The 20,905-nt window shown below is 39.8% G+C and overlaps 2 protein-coding genes, 1 long non-coding RNA gene and 1 pseudogene across 4 annotated transcripts in view; 3 read left to right on the top strand and 1 right to left on the bottom strand.

Moving 5' to 3' along the window:
- The window catches only part of LOC149108738 (uncharacterized), an 87,020-nt pseudogene that overhangs the window by 41,841 nt on the left and 24,274 nt on the right, over nucleotides 1–20,905 (top strand). The window lies entirely within an intron of this gene.
- On the top strand, nucleotides 262–923 carry LOC110051489 (uncharacterized). The gene is made up of 3 exons (XR_016208309.1): nucleotides 262–612; nucleotides 722–799; nucleotides 880–923. It is a non-coding gene; the product is annotated as an uncharacterized LOC110051489 (long non-coding RNA).
- Nucleotides 8,058–9,943, bottom strand: LOC149108742 (lys-63-specific deubiquitinase BRCC36-like). The gene is made up of 2 exons (XM_089293374.1): nucleotides 9,654–9,943; nucleotides 8,058–8,434 (listed from the first exon to the last, which is right to left on the bottom strand). The coding sequence occupies exons 1-2, from the start codon at nucleotides 9,756–9,758 to the stop codon at nucleotides 8,339–8,341; spliced, it is 201 nt and encodes a 66-aa protein (XP_089149500.1). The 5' UTR covers nucleotides 9,759–9,943; the 3' UTR covers nucleotides 8,058–8,338.
- On the top strand, nucleotides 10,104–18,913 carry LOC149108741 (2-acylglycerol O-acyltransferase 2-like). The gene is made up of 5 exons (XM_089293379.1): nucleotides 10,104–10,235; nucleotides 11,854–12,185; nucleotides 13,592–13,811; nucleotides 14,159–14,337; nucleotides 15,490–18,913. The coding sequence occupies exons 1-5, from the start codon at nucleotides 10,141–10,143 to the stop codon at nucleotides 15,642–15,644; spliced, it is 981 nt and encodes a 326-aa protein (XP_089149505.1). The 5' UTR covers nucleotides 10,104–10,140; the 3' UTR covers nucleotides 15,645–18,913.

Below are 20,905 nucleotides of genomic sequence, written 5' to 3'. Positions count from 1 at the left end.
CTGTTTAACATTTCTCAAGCGCAAGTTGTCTACTCTCACGCTACCTTGACCCTTTCCAGGAACGTAGCGCATCGAAGAGAAGAGCGAATGAAAACAAAGAGAGAACAGGAAATTCGACAACGGTCTCCAGGCATGCTGAGGTAATTGTGACCCCTTTTAGGGTCATTGTAATTTAATAATCGAGTCAATTTGGTACGTAGGTAAAATTCATAATATTAATTAAGTTTCCTTTTTTCCCTTTCTATTTTGAATCAGGTCAAAGAGGGCTTAGCCTCCTTATGGAGAATATTTCCTATATTTTACCCGGTAGTACTTGCGAGGTATGTAAGACAGAAGTCAGTGGCATAAAGAACTTTGACTAAAAACCCACTAAATAGAAAATTATTAAAAAGCCTGGATATTTTGGTGATGATATTTATTTTACCGCGGGAGAGTGTGTTCCTCTGTATCTGAAGTTGACAATAGCACCAGTTTTCCTCCCAACTCGAATCTTGGAGGTCAATCTTCGTTACTCAACGTTTTTCTTCATTTGGACAGGAGGACGACCAATTCCTAGAAGATATCGATGTTTCATGGCCGCTTGAAAGTGAAGAGGTGGAAACTTTTCCAATGGTAATGTCCTATTCATTGGTTCCAAAACAATTATCATGCATGGTGTTCTTATGCTTGTTGTGCCAACTCGAGTTGATCCTGCTATGCATATTTCTCTCGCGACTCTTAGGATACAGATATACAAAGAGAAGAGGAGGATGACGAGGATGATGAGGACGATAATCTGCCTTTGGGAGTAGTCCGAAAGGTATGTTAAACATTACAAAGAAAAACCGGCAAATGTTTAATTCCTTCCTTTAACACCGTCTTATTTTAAATTTCAAACAGAAAATGAGAAGCCATTCGGAACAGGGAAGCCACGCAACGGTTTGCCAGATAAAAGAACAGGTATTTCTCATTTATTTCAGTAACTGCGGGAAATAACCAGTTATTATAAACGTCGAAACTAGTAACAATTCAAAACTGTTTAAAAACCCGGTTTATGTACATTTTCTGACTACCATAAAAAATTGTGCTTTCTCGCGTTCTATTCTGTAGGAGCACTCTGAAAAGAAAGAGGAGTGGGTAGCGGTAGGCTACTCCAGAGATTTAAAGTACATAGGGAAAGTTGTGAGTGAGGAGGAAACCACACTAACGGTCAGGTTCCTGGAACGAAGAGATGGAACGTATGAAATTAAAAAGAATGCCGAGGAGGTGGAAAAAAGTTTAGTATTCATGCGTGACGTCCAAGTCAAGTGGATAGGACCTGGCCGTTATGAGATTGCCGAACCGAATACCGTAAAGAAAGAACACGAGGAACACTGGAGGTTATTGCGTTTACGCGAAAAGGTGCACTTTATTCAGAAAAGTGTTAGTTTAATTTTAACGCTGCCTAATTTACTGCAAACAGATGATATGATCACTTGTTGCAAAACTTGTATACGGTATATAATTATCAGGAAAAAGCTTTACGCTGCAATGCAATACAATCAATACAATCCTTTATTTACCCACTATAGACTCGAACAGGGCTTAAAGTTAAATGCTATGATCTGCTACCGCTCATGTTGGATTTTTTTATTCTAGGTTGATCGTTGTTGGGATATCACCAACTTGGCACAAGTAGTTTGCCAGTCGTTAACGGGTGATGCCCTGACTGTGGCTGATATTAAAACAATACAGCCCAAGATGAGCAAAACCCAACAAGCGAAAATGCTGGCACTCTCACCAAAATTTCGTGTTGGTTGGCTCAACGACAAGGTTAGAATGTGATTGAAAAATCTTTTGAGAGTTTGTTCCTGCCATTGACACAAAGTCTTTGAACAATGTCGATAGGTCTTGAGGTGACTAAAATATTTGACTATCTCTTACACAGGTGATGAATGCAAGTTTAAAGACACTTGAAGGTTCCAGTAAAAAGGCGAGCACCACAGTAGTAGTATATACTATTTCTCTTTACTATCTTTACTATGCTTAATGAAACACTGTTTACAATTCCATGCTATGTCTTCATACGTAGGCAGGGAAGATGCTGGCCGCAGATTCATTGCTGCTGAAAAAAATTCACAGCACAGAAATCGAAAAGTTACCCAAATGGAGGTGGATACAGAAGGTCAGTAATGTTCTGTTGCTATTTATTTTTCATTCCTCGTTTAACTAGTGAATTGAAGTAGCAATTAAGATTTCAAGATTATTATTTCGACTATGACTATGACTATGACTATGACTATGACTATGACTATGACTATGACTATGACTGACTATGACTATGACTATGACTATGACTATGACTATGACTATGACTATGACTATGACTATGACTATGACTATGACTATGACTATGACTATGACTATGACTATGACTATGACTATGACTATGACTATGACTATGACTATGACTATGACTATGACTATGACTATGACTATGACTATGACTATGACTATGACTATGACTATGACTATGACTATGACTATGACTATGACTATGACTATGAAGGACTATTCGGTTTGGTGTATTATCCTTCACCGGTTTGGCAGACAGTTTTGGGCATGTTTTAAAGATTCATACGATCGCACAATCGCGATATGGCAGTCTCTCTTCCTTTTTACGTCAATAATGAAAATAATTTTTCCCTGCATTAGGTAAATTTCATGACGAAAGACCTCGTCATCGTCCCTGTCAACCATGGCAACCACTGGACGTTAGGGGTATGGCACTTTCAAGTTCATTGCTAAATGTATATGGAAGCAAGGTGAGCAAGGTTTATAGAATTTCTCAGGAAAGATGATTATTCATTTGTCTTAACGATGTAGATTGTGAAACCAAGAAAGCGAACGCTGCTCCACTTTGACAGCTATGCTGTCATTAACTCTGGAGGAAAAGAGTTCTTTTTTACATGCATGAGGTAAGTGATGAATAATACTATCTGTACATTACTTACCATCGTTAGTTTGTGAACTTCAACTTCAATTTCATATGTTTGATACACACAGAAAGCTGCTCACGGCATGGAAGATCGATACAGCTTCATGGGGGGAAGAGACGCCCCAAACGCCCCAACAAGACGATGCAAAAAGTTGCGGCGTCTATGTTTTAAAGGTAGGTCTACATTGACCCGCCATATCAACAAAAATCACTGAGAAGTTTCCATTTAAATTAAGGAAATCAAAGAAATCGCTGAAAGTAGTGAGCTCAAGATATCACAATCCCGGGGAAGGTAGTCCCTATCATGATGACCAATACGGGTATGGCCCGCCCGAAAGGGATACTTTTCCCAGGCTTGTGGTGTAGGGTAAAAGGGTAGGGATGACACAAGTGGAGGTATTTGAAATGGTAGCGCAATCTGTCATTTAGGTATTTAAAGGGCCTTCCATCATTTAAATCATTCAATTTATTGAGCACTACATTAAAATGACAAGAATACTTCTTTTTCGCGATTTAAAGAAAGGGTGTACCCTTTTTCAACAACATACAGGTCAACAAAAAGGTAGAGGATTGGACGTCGAGGCGGAGCCTCACCGTAAAAAGCATTTTCTGAGAGCATTGACCAGAGGAACAAAACTACAAAGTGATAAAATGCACTTCGGTAAACAGCGCCTTAATTACTTAATTTGTGATAAACGTTCAGTTTTAGCGAAGGGGCTAGAAAACTGGAGATACTTTTTTGCCATTTCAGGTGGCAGAATGCGTTGTGAATTGTAAAGAGCCATTTATTTTAAAGGTAAAGTCGCTTTATTTCTGTTTTTGTTTTAACTTCACTTCTCACCACTATCCTTATTGATTGTGCAAATGTCTCCATTTTTATTTAGGACGAAATAAATAAATACAGAGACGAAATCGCTGCAAGCCTGCTGAAGAAGACACGGTAGCTCGGAGATCTACAGTTCACAGTGAAAATTGGAATGTTCTGTTCGTGCACGTCAATGGTATTCTTGACTTCTGGAAGTTCAGCAGCGTTTAGAATAAAGTTACAACGAAGAAAATGAGGAGGGGGAGTAAAACTCAGTAGGCAAGATAACACAGTACTGTTTCCACGGCATCTGCAATCACCAGGACAGTCGTAGCCCATTTCGTAACGAATTTGCAGGAACTGAAGTTACAGCAAAGACATCATGTAACCTTTCAGCGAAAGTTTTAAGTAATCGCAGTAATGTCATTCTTTATTGTATACATGTCTCTGGATTTATGAAGAAAGGGTTGACACAAAAAAAGATTTGAATGGGGTTAACATACAGCGTTTACATAATTAGACCGTCTATATCATCCAGGAACCCGGTGACATTTCAATCTTTTTACACAAGCTCAAACAAAAGTTCTTAATTTGTCTTGAATGGTAGGAAACCTTGGGTGGGCTGAGGCAATGTCCATCATGAGCAGTCTTCCTTTCGTGCCTTAATTTTGAAACTTTAGAACTAAAGCATTTACCACAGTCAGCTTTAGGGCAGTAAAAGGGCCCGTGGTGAGAAATGGCCAGATGTGCCTTCATGTTGTATTTCTTTCTTAACTTCTTGTTGTAGTCAGGAAATGGGCAATGATAATAATTGAAATTGTCGGTTCCGAAGAGCACGGATGTCATTTCACAGCCACTCCAGTCACGAACTATTACAAGCTCAATTTTAGCAATCGGTTCCTTAACGTTGTCACTGAACTTGACAGCTTCAAATAAGTGCTTTGAGCAATGCACGTCTTGACGCAGAAAATGCGTCGTCAGTTTAAATGATTTAGAACCCAAAGAATATAAACTTTCCATAAAAGGAACACATGGAGCAGGACCCATAACTATCACGTGTAGGTCGGAAGAGCTTTCGTCTTCCATATCTTCAGGATCGCTTTCCAACACGAGTTCGTAATTAAAACTGCTTCTTTGTAAGGAAACCTTCGTGGAAGCACTAATGACTTCACAGCAAGGAGAGAGGGCAGCATAACCAATGTCAATTAGCGGGAAAACAGTTTCTTCTTCTGTTTCACTTTCCGAAACGATAACTTCGCTCCTATCTTCCATCTAGAACGGTTACCGTAATATACCAAGTATCCACTGTCGCCACCTATTATTTCACATGATTTAAAACCGGCGGAATATTCCGCTCATAAACCAATGCCAAAATGCCACATGCAAAACGTGACGTCATCTTGCAATGTTATCAAAATGTAAGGTACCATATTTTTTCTCACCTTGCATACATTGTATTATTTTATGCTACTGGTTTGTGAAAATGTGGGACAATTCCGTTCTAACATAACAGGAAATAGTTTTTGCACAGCTAAAAATTATACCGTTAATTGTTATCGGTAAGACTTGTTTGCAATATGATATCACGATGCGAAAATAAAATAGTACATCTCATTACATTAGCGTTGCGTGACCTTTGTTGGGACTGCGCGTTGTTGCTGTGCGCAACTCCCCGGCGAAACTTTGCCTGCTTCCAGAATTTAGTTTAAGTTGGGAAACAGACTTTCGTATTTCAAGACAAAAATAGAATTTCAATCGGCACAACGCTTCGTGTAGCACTCATTTTTGAATGAGTGTATTACTGGATCTTGGAATATTGACTGCCATGCGACGAAGGCGCCAAATGAACACGAGGGCGGGAAAAGTACGATAAACATTGCCGGAAAATAATGAAGGAAAAACGCTACAGAAAAGTTACTGGCAAAATCGGAGGAGAAAAACAATGTTAGTGCATCAATCAGCTTGTCACAACACATAAGATGAAGTTAGCGAGAGAGATTTGATGGTCTTGGAGACCTTGCAGAACTCGAGAGATAGAGAGCCCCGGCCCCCCAGCGTGACGGGATGAACACAAAGGTAAGCCTCAACTTATCACTTATCGTTAGCGATAGGTCTATGTAAAAACAACTTCTTAATGAATATCTTTAGTTTTATATTGAGGGAGAAACAAATTAGCGAAATTACATTTTCTAGGAACCTGAAAACTGTTCTAACATCAGGCCGCCGGGTAGCGGGGGTGTAGTTTTATTCGTTTTTAATACGCGTTCACAATAGCAGTGACAAAATGTGACGAGTCAAGCAGAAATTAAATCGAACAAACCGATCGCGTCTCATTAGACCGTCGTGCGACTTTGAAATCGTAGAGCAAGATTAGAAACAGTGCCGGAGAAAGTCGTATTCAATTTCCGACATTGAACAGATTCTTCTCGATCTCATTGGATTAATGCATCAGTCAATTCCAGCAGTGCCCATCCCCCCCCCCCCCCCGGGCAACCGCGGGGCATTTGCTCACGTTGTCAGTCCCGGGGATGGGGCATCCGCAATTTTATCGCGGTCCGGGGGCTGGGCATTTGCGTACCCCGGGGCGACCCCCGGGCATTCGACACACGTGTTTTGGAAAGTGCCATGGATGAGTTCATCGGGAAAGACGAGGCGTTTGTCGAACAATGGCTTGTCCGTCAGGGACTAGAGAAGCTTGCGGATGTTTTTAAAGGCATGTTTTCTCAATTTTAGATATTTCTTCATTACTTGTGAGCATATAAATATAAGAGACAAGGTGAACTATATTTTGTTTATCAAAAAACAGTCACTGACATGAACACGATTATTTCGCATTTCGCATTCAAAACTAGCCTAGTGGAGTTAAAATACTTAAGGTTTGGGAATTCAAATGATGCGATCTTCAAGACAGATCCTGCGAGCTTAAAATGCAATGCATCATCATTTAAAATGTGTTGATCCTTCACATAAAAAGTAGCCCGCGAGTACTGGCGCCTATCATCGCTCGCGGCTGGGGACACGTCCGCCGTAATCCCAGCTATTCTCTAGCAAACTGTTAAAAACAAATATAAAGAAATAAATATAATCAGAATCAACTAACACGTACTGTTGTCCTTGAAGTCTTACCGTTGCATTAAAATACTGAACAGTTGACCGTTTTATTCACTGATTAATTAAAAAACTGTGGAGGTGTCGGAAGGCGACGATCCCGGGGGCGGGGCATTTGCCCTCTTTCTTCGTCCCCACCCCGGGGAATTTGCCAATTTTTTTAAAAAAATGCTAATGCCCGGGGGTTAGCCCGGGGGGGGGGGGGGATGGGCACTGCTGGAATTGACTGATGCATAAGACCGGAATATTCCTCAGAAACTGACAGAGTTCACGTTTGAAAAACACCATGCATGTCATTTTAGACGTAAATGAAATGGCGCGCTAATGTAAACAAAGACTGTAGATCGAGAGTGAACATAAAATATTCGACTCTAAAGGGGCACGATGAGTAGAAAATTTCTGTCTGCTTTTGGACAATTTTTGGCATATGAATATTCGTTCGTGAAAGAGTCGATCGAGGTAATTCCTAGGAATACCGGTACATTTTTTTTGCGCGCCCGTTAACCGGAAACGACTACTGAATATCTGGAATCTGTTCGGCGGAGACAAAAACATAGCTGTGGCTCGATCGATGTCGATGACAGAGTCGTAATTACACCGATGCTTCTCATTGGATCAAGAACGGAATATTCCGAAGAAGATGACAAAGGTCACGTTTGAAAATCATCATGCAGGAACCATGCAGGCGATATTCACGCAACATTTTGTAAAATAAATGGTGCAGAAAATCTGAACAACGAGAATAAGATTCTTCAAACGCAAAATTGATCGAGAGTAAATCAGAGTAAATTGTTCAACTAAAATATTTTGAGTAAATAACAAGTGTTTATGAATTGTATACTCTAAATAACAATATAGTACCAATAATAGCGTACATAACATGTACATTTCTATGAAAGAAAAAAATATAAGTCGGTTGATATGTTGATATGTTGCAATTGCTAGCGTCGACAATGTTTGTGTGGCTAACAATTAGTTTTGTAGATGTGTAAATTGATTTCTGCCAAAATAGCACCTCTCATTGGCTAAAATACGGAATATTCCGTTTGTGAAAGATATCATATTACTAAATGATCACGTAAATAACAGACGGTCCTGATTGGATCACAGGCGGAATATTCCCTGAAACACTATCACAATTACAAGTACAGATTTAAATGAAGTCGTACAAATTTAAATCGAGAACTGTTAGTAATGATTCATCGAGTTTAATTTACCTTGAGATGGTGTTTTGATATCTGATCTTTTAACAATTTTATTTCCCCATTTTCTCGTTAGTTTAGTTTTGGTTGTGAAGATATTATCAAACACTCGACACACTGTTTTACCAAATCTCCAAACAACTCAAAGTTCATCAAAGTTTCTCTGCTGAGTGTTGTATTTTCCACTTTCCTCTTGGTGTTTGGAAATGCGGTAAAACATGTTCTCTTGTGTGTGATATAATACATAACAATTAAACTTCAGTTTAATTAGACTTCTGGAGAAATCTCTACTCGATCTTTCCGTTTGTCCAGTCTTTGAAGCATTATGACTGAATAAATGTGAGCAACGTTCTCATCCTCAACCTAAATTAGAAAAGGAGCATAAACATTTCTTAAAAGGCAAGAAAAAATTAAATAAAATACAGCACTCTGAATTCATTTTTTACGGTGAAACTCCAATATAGTGAACTGCTGGTCTTGAAAAACAGGTTCATCATGACAGAGGTTCATTAACTTATATCAGGATAATTTCTGTTCCATACATTTTACTGTAAGTAGCTTTTTTCTGCAGAAAAGAATATTGGAGTCCTAATGAGTCCTGACTTTTTATATAAATAGCGGTTCATTATACCCGGCATTGACAATTGCGCTCAATCGGACTGAATTTCAATTGAACTCAGTAAAACTCTATCCATGGAGTTTGACAACTGAAGCAGTAAATAAAACCCTCACAAAAATAATTGGACAATCAAACTCAATCAAACATCTGAGTTCTGAACTATTGATTTTTGTAAAACTGGTGTTGAAAATCAATAACAAGTTTTTGGAGGCTCAAGATACTTTGGTATAACACATGTTCTTCATGTTTTCGAGATCACATAACATGATCTTTGTTCCAGCGAATTCACTCACCGAACACAATGAAACACAATCCACTGGATTATGTTCCGCTGAGTTTGGTTTCTGAACTCATTTGAACACAGTCTAATAGATCAAATACGATTGGGTCCAATCTGCTTGATTGAGTTTGATCAGTTCGGAAATCGAATTCACACAAAGGTTGATGTTTGATTTCCTTCAATATGTCGAACCCAGTCAAACTCAATCCGTGGAGTTTGATTGTGTTCGATTGAGTTCAATTTCTGAACCGGATTACAATAGTGCTCCACTATACTGTATAAAGATGTGGAGATCAATGTAGATTCCTACATGCAATGGGATGAAAGCATAATTAATAACTTTGCACAAGTACATCAAACGATAGAAAACATATTAGCTTAGTTACATGGGCGAGAATTGCGATTAATAAGTTTAGGGTGAAAGTAACTCTTGTTCCTTGCAGGATTGCCAAACTTTTACGACAAATATATCTTTTAGGCTCTTATAGCTCCCAACTTTTCTTTTTACAACACATCACATAAGAGCGGCTGATCATAATACGGTCAAATCGTATAATTATCATGCCCGTCAGAGGCAACAATTCTTTCGGTTTAGTCGAAGAAAATGGCTTTTATTTATCTTTTTTTGGTTTTTCTTTTACGGTAGCAAGCCCTAAAAATGTAACGTAATAACAACAATATACCTCTCCAATTAACAGGCCCATGACTTCTTCTCTTTCAGTAGTCAATGCATGCGTTAAACAGACCATATATGCATCCGCTTCTATCTTCACAGATTCGACCGCCATCTTGACTTCCTTATCCTCCAGCGGCCATGGGGAACTCCGCTGAAAATAAAAACTGAAGTCTAGCTGTTATTGTCACGAAACGAAAAACGTTGCGTGACGACCCGAGACTGGCTTTACTGGCCAATAACATGGTGAAAATTACGAAAAAGTCGATGAAATTAAAGACGTTAACTACATCTTCTTGAAGAGCAAAACTTAGCTATGGCTCTGTGATTCCACTGATGCCACTTTCCCATGTTACAGCTGTTCTTAGCACTGTGACTTGTGCGAATGACGTACACATGACGTAACCAGTTTTCCGCTTTTATGAAAATCATACACGACAGAGGAGAGTAAGTACACTATATTTATCGATCGCTGTTTCTCGTTCAAAATCACAGACATGTCGTTTGTTAACTACATTCTGCAAACAGCCAGTGTCACGTTTCTGTACGTGGTGGGTTTCTTAGGAGGAATGCATCTTCTCGGCCTGGTCACGCTATCTGTACGGGTCCGCAAATGATCCCGGACCGCAAATGATCCCCAAATTGGACCGCAAATGATCCTGAACCGGAAATGATCCCCGATAGGGACCGCAAATGATCCCGACTAAAAAATTAGGAATGGCATGGATAGTGGGATAGTGTGGATAGGGAATTGCCGTGCGTGAATACCGATGGTTTTTTTAAAGCCATCTTATAATTATAGTGGCTTACAACTTGCTTTTTTTTTCGTACTTTCGACTAAATTTTGTTGCTAACTACGATGTTATGAATATCACCACTCAATCATCAAAACACGACTTGGCTTGCATTTCTTTGCTCAATAAAATCATGATCAGTGTAACATACGCTACATATCCTCCTTTGTTAAACATTGATAGTTCGGTGTTATAGTTAAATCACATTTAATCAGCCATTAACGCCACTCGCCTAACGTTTTAAACTAAAATCTAACCATGAAGCAACTATTAAGGAAGACGCTGTCACCTGAGTAGACCCACAAGCCTACAACGCTTCATCACGCTGTAAAACACCTATTGTGTAGCACTGGAAATTTGAACAAATTTATTTTGTAATTTTTCCTCGGTCGTATTTTGGCTTTGATTCCTTGGAAATGACTACTTGAGTATTCTAAGAAGCCAAAATTCCAAGTTTTAGTTATGAAGTTCAGCCTCATGACCAAGCAAGACCAAGGCTTGCGCTTCGTTTTGACAAGTTTGCTGTACGATAGATGTTTGATACTATCGCCAGGATCGCTACTGGGATTTCGAGAATGTTTACAAGTATGTGTTTTTCTAAGACTTCTAATTCAATAGATCGTCTTCACGTGACGTATTTTTATCCTCATCAGGCATAAGAGGCGGTACATTTATATCTGTTTACAATTAGAGTGCTTCGTTTGGAAACCAGAACATTTTGAATTTCAGGGTTATTGAGGTTGCGTGACACAACGCTACGATCGAGTTTGTTGAAAAATATATACTTATCTCATGATTTTGAGCCTTTTTAGAAGTTAGAGCATTAGGAAAAGTGCTTATTTAAAAGCTTGTTTGTTTAGTACTGATAATCAGTCGCCTAGAAAGCCAAGGTAAGTTCCAGATGTTTACACTATATTCCAGCCGCCATATTGGTGTACCACGGGTGTATACCAACATGGCGTTTTCTTACTGGGCTCTGTAAATTTCTGGGAAACATTTACGACGAATTTCTGAAGTTTGGGGAAACGCACAGGCCTAAAACTTGGAGAAGTGTCTTGTTTAGTTATCTTCTATAGCGTACGTCACAATTTCTTAGCTTTTTCCATTGGTTGGTTTTCGATTTATTATTTTGTTTATTGCGTGACAGTGAAAACGATCTGTACCGTTCGAAGAACAAAACAGCAACTGTGGAATATTTTTTTGCAAAAATGATAAAACATGTTTTTTAGTTCATAATTTTTGTACATGTTCTCACCTTCCTCTGAAATAAATCCATGCCATTGCTTATTTTTTAGTCGGGATCATTTGTGGTCCAATATGGGGATCATTTCCGGTCTGCGATCATTTGCGGTTCAATTTGGGGATCATTTGCGGTCCGGGATCATTTGCGGGCCTGGGATCATTTGCGGACCCGTACATATCTCTGTTGTTCTTTTACACACCTCTGTGGCCGTTTGTACTTTTGTATTTATCATGGATGTATCTTGCGGAGTGGAAAACTCCCCAACGAGGGGGAAGAGACCTTCTAAGGAGCTTCACAAGGCGGCTTTCTGTTTTCAAGTACATAAGCGATTATTTCCCGATCACTCTCGTCAAGACGAGCCAACTTGATCCTCAGAAGAACTACATCTTAGGCTATCATCCCCATGGTATATTTACCGAGGGAGTATCAATGGCGTTGAATACAGAGGCTTGTGGATTTAGTGAAAAGTTCCCTGGGATTATACCGCATCTGTCAGTTCACTCAAGTGAGAAAACTAGCAGCGCTCACGATATTTGCGATATTCTTTAAAATGCTTTTTCGCGGTCGCTATAAATTTAAAATTTCTTTATTTGACTTATTATATTTAGCATATATTTGTCCCGACTTGTCGAATCTAACATCCCCTCCTAGTGTTATCGAAAAAACATCGTTGTTTTAGGTACCACAGTATTTCTTATATTCTATGAATTTTATTGCTTTGTTATTTCACTTGTATGAAATCATTACAATAATGAACTGATTTGTAATAGTAATTGGACCTCGTGTCGCATAAATATTATTCAGGCAGTATTCGCGCGAGTTACTTTAAACTCGGACGAGCGCCAGACCGATTTGAAATTACGAGCAAGATCACTCCCTGAATAGACTTCCCTCAAGTCGACCTTTGTCGCATATTCAGGCTGTCACGAGGTCCAGTTACTAATTAATCGTATCTATAACAAATCTCTAAATTAAAAAAAGTATTTTGAGAGCTTCGTTTGAGCGAAAAAGTCGATAGCGCTTTCTATGTATGTTTTAAAAACTATAGGAAAAGCCATTAAAGCGCGCGTAATTGACGTGCGAATGGCGAGCACCGATTACGTGACAAATAGACGCGCGGAGAACCAATCACGATCGAGAATTTAGTTATAGATACGATTACGAAGTAAAATCGGTATTGGCATACTGGTGTTCGAGTAAATGGATCATGGATCGGATTGGCATGACATGTAGCATTAGAATCAGCTGTAGCAGTAGCAGAGTAGTAGCAATGGCATTGACAAAAGAAGTCAGTAGTAGCAGTGGCAGTGGCAGTAGTAGAGGCCAGCAGTAGGGGCAGTAGAAGTGGCATTGGCAGTGGCAGCAGTAGTACCTGTAGCGGCAAACGTAGTAGCAGCAGCATTCAGTGGCAGAGGCAGAAGCGGCCAGTGGCAGCAGTGGTAGTAGTAGCGGTGGCCGTGGCAGTGCCAGTAGCAGTACCGGTAGCAGTAAAAGTGGTAGCAGCAGCATTCAGTGGTGCCAGTGGCAGCAGTATTCATTGGCAGTGGCACTAACAGAATAAGTGACAGTAGCAGTAGCACTAGCAGTAGCAGTAGCAGCATTGGGGGCAGCAGTAGTGTATAAAGAAATAGTGTTAGGAGCCCATCCGCCCCTGTGGTTCGGTGAGGTCGTAGAAGTAGTTTAATGGTATTTTTGTATTTCCAAACTCATTTGAGGGAGAAGATTTTTCTGTATTGCCCAATATTGATAGAAGTTGATAATTTTTCGTCAAATTGAAGAGTGCAAATGTAAAAAGACAAAAGTAGAAACGGGAAACGCATGCATGGGTCTTCCTCGTGTAGGTTAATCTGATTAAACAGAGTAAAAGGAACTACCATTGCAATAATTACACAGTGGTTGTTACCTTCACAGGTCTTTTGACGGCTTGGCTATACCGTGACGTTCTCATGAGCCTGGGTGTGATTGACGTGACACGTCCAAGCTTGGAATACACGCTGACACAAAAAGGGGCGGGGCACTCTGTTGTCATCGTTGTGGGCGGAGCAGCAGAGATACTTGACACTCGCTTTGATAGCTACGTGCTGACACTAAAACGTCGAAAGGGATTTATTAAACTGGCGTTACAGACTGGGTTTGTATGAGATTTTGTGGCGAGAGAATCGTCTGAGATTCGACCCGAAAAATCAGATGCGCTTTACATCATCCGTTCTCGTTGTGGCATGGGGCGCATATGAGGTCTTAACGGATCATTGTAAAGCTTTGCCATCTTGTGCGCGCAAATGTTTGTTAACTGTTCTGAAACTAACTTTAAATTTGCTGCGACTTAAGTACATGCACTTATTTCTCAGCTTTTCCACGTCTATTTACAATCAAAGGGCAATCTAAGCAATCTCGTATAACGCCTTCTCCTAAACAGCTAACTTCCTCTAAACAGCTTTTTGACGTGATTTACACACTGCGCTTTTCTGTTCTTTGCAGATGTGAACTTGTTCCTGTTTTTGCCTTTGGACAGAACAATCTGTTTCATATTTTTGGTGGCGGTTACTACTCTCGATTTTCACGATTTCAGCGCTGGCTTCGATCCAAAACCCAGAGTGGATTTTGTTATTGTTGGGGAGCTTGTATGCTGCCGAGACGATCTCCAATCCACGTTGTAGGTAGGTCGAGCGTTTCACGTGTGCCATTACATTCCTGGCTGATTTTAATTCCCGGCAACGGTGTACAGCCTTAATTTTTCATTAAAGCCAGGAGCCCATGCCATAAAAGCGAGCTTTGTTATGTTATCCTTTCCAAGTTTTGCGATTCCGCGGCCTTTCCTTCAAAGGTTCGTTTTCAGATTTCAAGCCAAGTTGCATATAAACTCTTGCCATCTATCCTCCAGATCTCAAGTTCCACAATTTCATCCCGCAACCTCGTTCCCAGGATCTCTCATCTTACAGCCCTCCAGGGGGCGGTAAGATGAGAGACCCTGGGAACGAGGTTGTTCATCCCGGTGGGAACTCCCATATAACAAGGAAGGGGGGGGTGCTCGTCGTACATTTTAGGGGTTAAAAAAGCGGTTTTGGTAACTCTGAGGGTGTTCATCCTCAACAGGTCCACAGCGGGAGCTGTTGTGGCACCTTTTACAGGTATTGAGCCGAAAAAAATATGACAGGAGATAATGTGTTGTTTTAGATTTGGTACCTCTTAGGGGTAAAGAAAATGTTAAGCCACACCCACAAAGTAGAACCTTGGTACCTGTTAGGGGTTCTTTTCAAAATTTTCGACGGGCATGGACCCCAGTCGTTTTTATATGGGAGTTTCCTCCCGGGAATTCACTGACCTATTAGCATAGGGGTTGTGACCAATTAAAGCACAAACTATCCGAGCTTTTATGCAGCTCCATAGGACCCTGCGCCCTTGCTTGGATGAACTAAGCTAAGCTGGCGATCTCGACGGGCTCAAAATAGAGGGTCTATGGACAGGCTAGACTTCGTGTTTTCGATCGAATTTCAAATCCATACAAACTCCTATAGATCGCTCCACACAATTCCTCATACGTACGCTTTAGTCATCTGTAAATAAACTATTGTTAACGCTTTCGGCAGAGTTCTGAGATCATGCTCGAGATTCGAAAAAAGGGAGATATTGATGGCCAAGCTCTTCAGAAGATCAGGATTATTTATATTTTTCCTTCTTGATATTCCGGCATATCTGTTCTGAATATTCCATATTGATTTTTTTTCTGAAATATCCCGTTTTCTGTAAACTCCCTTATAGGGCATCATTTATCGCATATTGTTGTTTTTTGTTCTATCTTACCTTGACAGTGGGATCGCCTATTCCTGTGTGCAAAGTTGCTAATCCAAGCCAAGAAGAATTCGACAAACTCCACTCGCGATACGTAGAAGATCTTAAAGAGTTGTACGAAAAATACAAGGACAAGTATCATCCAACAGATACTTCAGAGTTATTGATCGTTTAGCTACAAATACTGAATAACCTCTGCAGAAATAAACATTATCTTTCGTTTTATCTTCGGCGTAGACTGACAAACGTATCTCCTTAATAATTTTTGGACTAACACTTCCGGCCTGCGAGAGAGACATCCGAGATTTGGCCCGAATGACATGCCATGCATGATAATGCAGGATTTCGCGCGGTCATTTTTTTTTTTTTTTTTTTTGCGGTTTTCTTTCGCGTCAGTGAGCACCACCAAACAAAAGGCTTAATGAGAAAAAGAAAGGCTGTACAAGTGTGTTAAGTAAACCTTTAAACATTTCATAGCTGTCCTCTGCAAAACAACAACGCAAAATGACCGCGAACGCCAACGATGAGTCGAATCGAACTGCTAATTTTTCGTATTTCCATTTAGCATTGAACGCTGTCATTACATATTTAGCCTGAGCGAGGTTTGAGAGCCATAGGCATCCTGGACAAATTCAATTTTACAAGACGTTGTCCTCGACGCCGCCATCGTCATTGTTAAGATCACTAAATTTGCATCTCGGATGCTGGAAGGTCGATACACTTGTTTAACGACCGGAGTCTGTCAGCCTAAGTGGCTGCTTTGTGCTTTGCTCATGTTTTATCCCAAGACCAATCGAACGCAGATGAGAGTATCGTGTAAAAACTCTTTGCCCAGCTCTTTGCCAAGTTTCTTTTTTATTCAGCGATACAGTTGTCGAGCGTTTCGGTAGGAAGTTTTTCTCTCCTGCTGAAACAATCTCGTTGCTTCGCCGATGCAATACCTTTTCATCTTCCCCATTACTACACGGCAATCGTTTGCATCTTCTTCTTCAGTATAGAAGGCTTTGAACACTTTATATAGGCCATCGTCATCAATATCGTCCTTGAACATGGCGAGCTGATACTCGATCGGGGCTTTGCCGCTGCAAACCAAGTAATTATTACAATATTTCTCTTGCCATAGCTTCCAGTTCTCGGAGATCTCGCTTCTTAATTGAACTCAAATCTAAATGTTGCGGAGACAAGGTGGAATAAAAATGAAAATTGTTATGCGTTAGGCGGCGAGGCACCGGAAGTTGTTTTCGCTCGTACGCATTCGTAGACGGTAGACGTTGTCGATGAATTTGATCACGTGAATTTGAACCCTTTCGCTGCAACATGTAATATCAGGCTTAATATGGCCACTGTAACTCAAGATACACAGGATGAACGCGTATTTTAATATGTAACTCGGAATAGTGAATTGATTATTGGAAAATTGAACCCACTAGTCGTCCCAAGAATACGGCTAATGGATTAAATGTTCAAAAAAGTCAATTTAGACTAGCGAGTTCAATATTCAAATAATCAATTCATTATTGTAATCTTGAGGGGTACGCTTCACTTGGTTTGACTGTTTCACTTGCACAACAGAAGACTTATCTTTCAGACAATCACTTCTTAATACTCCTAGCCTTGGTTTGATGTCAAATAAGTCCATTTTTCATGACTAAAAGTCGAGTTCGACCGTAAAGAAGTCAGTTTTGCTTACATTTCTGACGCAGGCCAGGTTACATAGCAAAAGATGGCATCTCGGGTCTAAGCAAACATAGCGGTCAAACGTCTGCGCATGTGAGAGCAATCGAGCAACTAAAAGGCGGCCAAAATGTTTTCATGACATTGTTCTTTTCGTGGGTCATCGGTATCCTATAAATGACATTTTCCTCGTTATTTATATATTTGTTTATGTTTTAGCCTGTACAACGAGAGCTAACAGAAATAAGAGTTAAAAATTGTTCTACCTTCTACTTGTTGCAGGTCTTTCTTTTCCGCGGTATGTATTTTCCGTGCTCCTTGAATTTTTTGTTCGCCTGGACTTTGCATTTAGTGCACCAGTTTTTCCCAGGTTTATAGTTTAGAAAAGATTTTCCCACCTGGTCAAAGACCAGGTACAGGCGGTTTGGGATCGGTATTTTGGCCAGCTATGCCCCCATGACGATGGACATGCATATGAACATCGTTTGTCGTTTCGATTCATCTCGCTCCTGTGCTTCAGACAAATCCAGGATCCGGAAGGAATCCCCACAGTCCTTACCAAAATTTTTCCAACTCGTCTGAGCAAAGCTGAATCACTGCAATTGTCTTTTTCTTCTGCCATTTTCCCTTCTTTTACACACCGTTTGTCGACCGTTTCCGGCGTTACGCATCGTATGCTTAATAAAGACAAATAAAAATATACTACGCCGTCGGCTCGTAGCATGACACGGGTTTTCAAGACTTATAAACTATTTTGGTAAAGCTCAAAACAAAATGGTAAATCAAAAGAATACCGGTAACTTAGTAAACTTTGTGTCTGAAAAGTCTTAAGTTTTCCTTTTACCTGCTTTCTTTTCCTTTTACAGATTTCTGTGAACTTTTCAATTTTTTTCGTAAATTTTGCGTGACACCTGTTGTTTCCCATGTTTTCCTTCAAATTTTTGCGCGGGAAATTGGCGCGCGGCTGCCAAAATATGTACCCATTTGCGCATGCCCGACGTTTGACCGCTGTGTTGGTCTAAGCATTGGTCTAAGCATTGGTCTAAGCATTGGTCTAACCTCGGTCTAACCGACAGGTCTCAAAAACCGCTGAGCATGCGCACTCAGTTCCCGCCTTCAAATGTTTCAAAATGGCGGACGACGAATAAGATTTCGCCACGTAATTCAGCCTTTCATCAGGCTGCTCATACATTTATTCAAACTTCCATAATCGGTTGAATTACGCCTTCGACGTTTCTAGTTTGCCTTGGCATTGTGTTTAGTGAGATCGGCGGTCATTTTCTACAGAATATTCACCCTTACCTGGTTCCCCCTTGTGTTAACGTTCGCTACTGGTGGAAGAGAAACTGGACTCTGATTTTCTCGTTTGTTAGGACGGCCCAGTGTTTGTTAAGCTTGAGATTTGGACTACGTTATCGTTGTTTCTTCCGCAAGGAAATATCAAAAATGACTTTTTTTCCGTTTCCATGGTTTTGAGAAAACACTTCCCAAAGGCATTATATGGTTGTAAACCGAAAGGAGCAGCTCAGTGAAGCTCTTTAACGATGAATAATGGCTGGATTAATGGCAATCTGACGGCGAGACCTCGTCCGAGCGGATGCAAAAAGTGACTCTGTGAGTAGAGACAAGTTGTTTTCTCATTAGGCGTTCCTTTCGTGTTAAATACCATCAAGATTGTAATTCCCATCATTTAATCAATGCTCTATTGTAGTGTATTGCACGCCTCTCTTTGTTCATGTGAAATAAAATAGGATTTGTTTAGAATATCAAGATGGAGTTGTAGTCTTTCTTCTCAGCGTCACGGTTAGCTGTCGAATTTTTCCCGCCATTTCAAGGTGCATCCACTTTGAAAAATTTAGCTTACCTAACTCAAAACAAGCAACTGGATTTCTCTTAGATCTTGTTGTACTTTTTGTGGAAATCAATAATATGCGCCAAGGGACAACGGGCCCTTCGAGGCGGTAAAGAAAAGGATTACTCGATCAGATCGCTGTTAATGAAATGAATTAGGGGAGGGTATTTTTTCTGTTCTTTCGGCCAAATGAAAATTCACGGAAAAATATTAAACGAGACAACTTGTTGCTTTCCGCAAAGTTCCGCTGGTGACACCTGATCAGGGAGGCTGACTAAAGTACCCCTAACATTAGTGTTCGAGAGCCTGGACCACAGCGATTTAGCTTTCTTTAAACCCGAGCATTTGCAACAAACACTTAAGCTTAAGTTAATTCAAGCAGACGCACAGGAGCGAATAGTTTGCAGCAAACATATTTCGCCGAAATAGGTAGGTACATAAGCTTATATTCAAGCTTACTTCTCAGAATTAAAAATAATCGTACACTGTAGTAGGATGCAAGGTTGGTAGCATAAGCACTTCACTGGCTTCTGATCAGGGCATTGTAATGGTTTCTTTTGTTTTTGAAGCAATAAAGAAAAATTATCTTGCACCATACAATACTTACGTTTACTTTACGGAGCATCCCTAAAAAGGGCTTTCCAGCATCAGTACCAAAAGTTTAACATACAGAAAATGCTTTACTAGTTGACACAACTCAACCTAAAAGACTCAACTTATTGATTTTTAATAAAAACAGAGAGCCAGATTTATAAAGCACTCCTGGGTCAATGTGTGATCCAAGTATTGCTGGAATATAAAACCCAAAAAACAATATTTAGGATTTAAAGTAAAAAAAAAAATTACTTCATGAATCTGAATGTCAGAAAAAAATGTATCATTCAATGAAAATGTCTGTAAGAAAAAATACCAATCATTATCAAATCTCGTTTCCCCACAGGTATACAGGTATAGCATCAAAATAATTACATCAGACCTTTTAAATCATTCAGCAGAATGCTAACTTAAATGTCGCCAGATTACAACATGAAAGCATACACAATGTAGTTGAGGAGCTTGAACAAGTCAGTGCAAAGTTACTGGAGAAAACACAAAGTAACTATAACCCTATTTTGACTGGCAAGTTGTGCATCACCAGTCTCCGCCCCAACCATTCCATTCAAGTGAAAAAAAAAATTGTGATCAAACATGTAAATTTAATTTCTTATTTGAAATTGAAAACAGACAAATAAGTCAGTTTTTGCAAAATCCAAAAGAAGCTGCAGTTTGAGAATGGGATCATTATAAACCTTTCCCCCTAGAGTCAACCATCACTCTGTAGTCAAGGCTCATTACAAATTTTAACTATATTTGAGCATGCATCAGTGCTAATAAACAACAAAAGGGCTGAAGTGCTAACCCATGTTTAATGAAGGTATCAAGATAATATTATCCTTGACTGTACTCAACTGTTAATACCAGTAGAAATTAAAGGAGCTCAGTCACGGTATTTTGAGTTATTTTGGCCACATACAAAATTACCTTTAAATGGTAGGAAACCTGAAAATAACAGTTTAATAAGATAGAAAAACACCAAAGACAATGATAAACCATAAAGGAACAAGGATGGCTAAGGATGGAGCAGATTAACATGGATTACAAACAACGAATTTGAAAAATTGAGGCTAAATTTTTTAATATGTGCAAACCGTGACTGAGCTCCTTTAAAATGTTGTGAACATTTGTAGCAGAACCAGAATTTGGCAAACATGTTCAACAGTTTCACAGAGCACTGACCAAGCTGAAGCACTATACACAAGGGTGGTAAACACCTCTATGATCTGACTGAAATGGAAGCTTTCTGTGATCAGCATTCTGCTGGACTGTTTGGTCACTTGCAAAATACATGTATCTACAGTAGTTCAGAGACA

The sequence above is a fragment of the Orbicella faveolata genome, unplaced genomic scaffold (genome assembly GCF_042242905.1).
Source record: "Orbicella faveolata isolate gen_17 unplaced genomic scaffold, um_ofav_v1 contig_25, whole genome shotgun sequence".
Classification (NCBI taxonomy): domain Eukaryota; kingdom Metazoa; phylum Cnidaria; class Anthozoa; order Scleractinia; family Merulinidae; genus Orbicella; species Orbicella faveolata.
The sequence above is the reverse complement of the archived record's forward strand: the minus strand, read 5'-3'. Positions and strand labels throughout refer to the sequence as shown.

Bases quoted from the DNA above. Each gene is read 5' to 3' on its own strand.
- LOC149108742 (XM_089293374.1), bottom strand. From the start codon at position 9,758: ATGGCGGTCGAATCTGTGAAGATAGAAGCGGATGCATATATGGTCTGT. The intron at 8,435-9,653 runs GTATATTGTTGT...TTTCTAATTTAG, and splicing joins TGGGCCTGTTAATTGGAGAG to GTTGAGGATGAGAACGTTGC.
- LOC149108741 (XM_089293379.1), top strand. From the start codon at position 10,141: ATGTCGTTTGTTAACTACATTCTGCAAACAGCCAGTGTCACGTTTCTG. The intron at 13,812-14,158 runs GTTTGTATGAGA...TGTTCTTTGCAG, and splicing joins AAACTGGCGTTACAGACTGG to ATGTGAACTTGTTCCTGTTT. The intron at 14,338-15,489 runs GTAGGTCGAGCG...TTACCTTGACAG, and splicing joins ATCTCCAATCCACGTTGTAG to TGGGATCGCCTATTCCTGTG.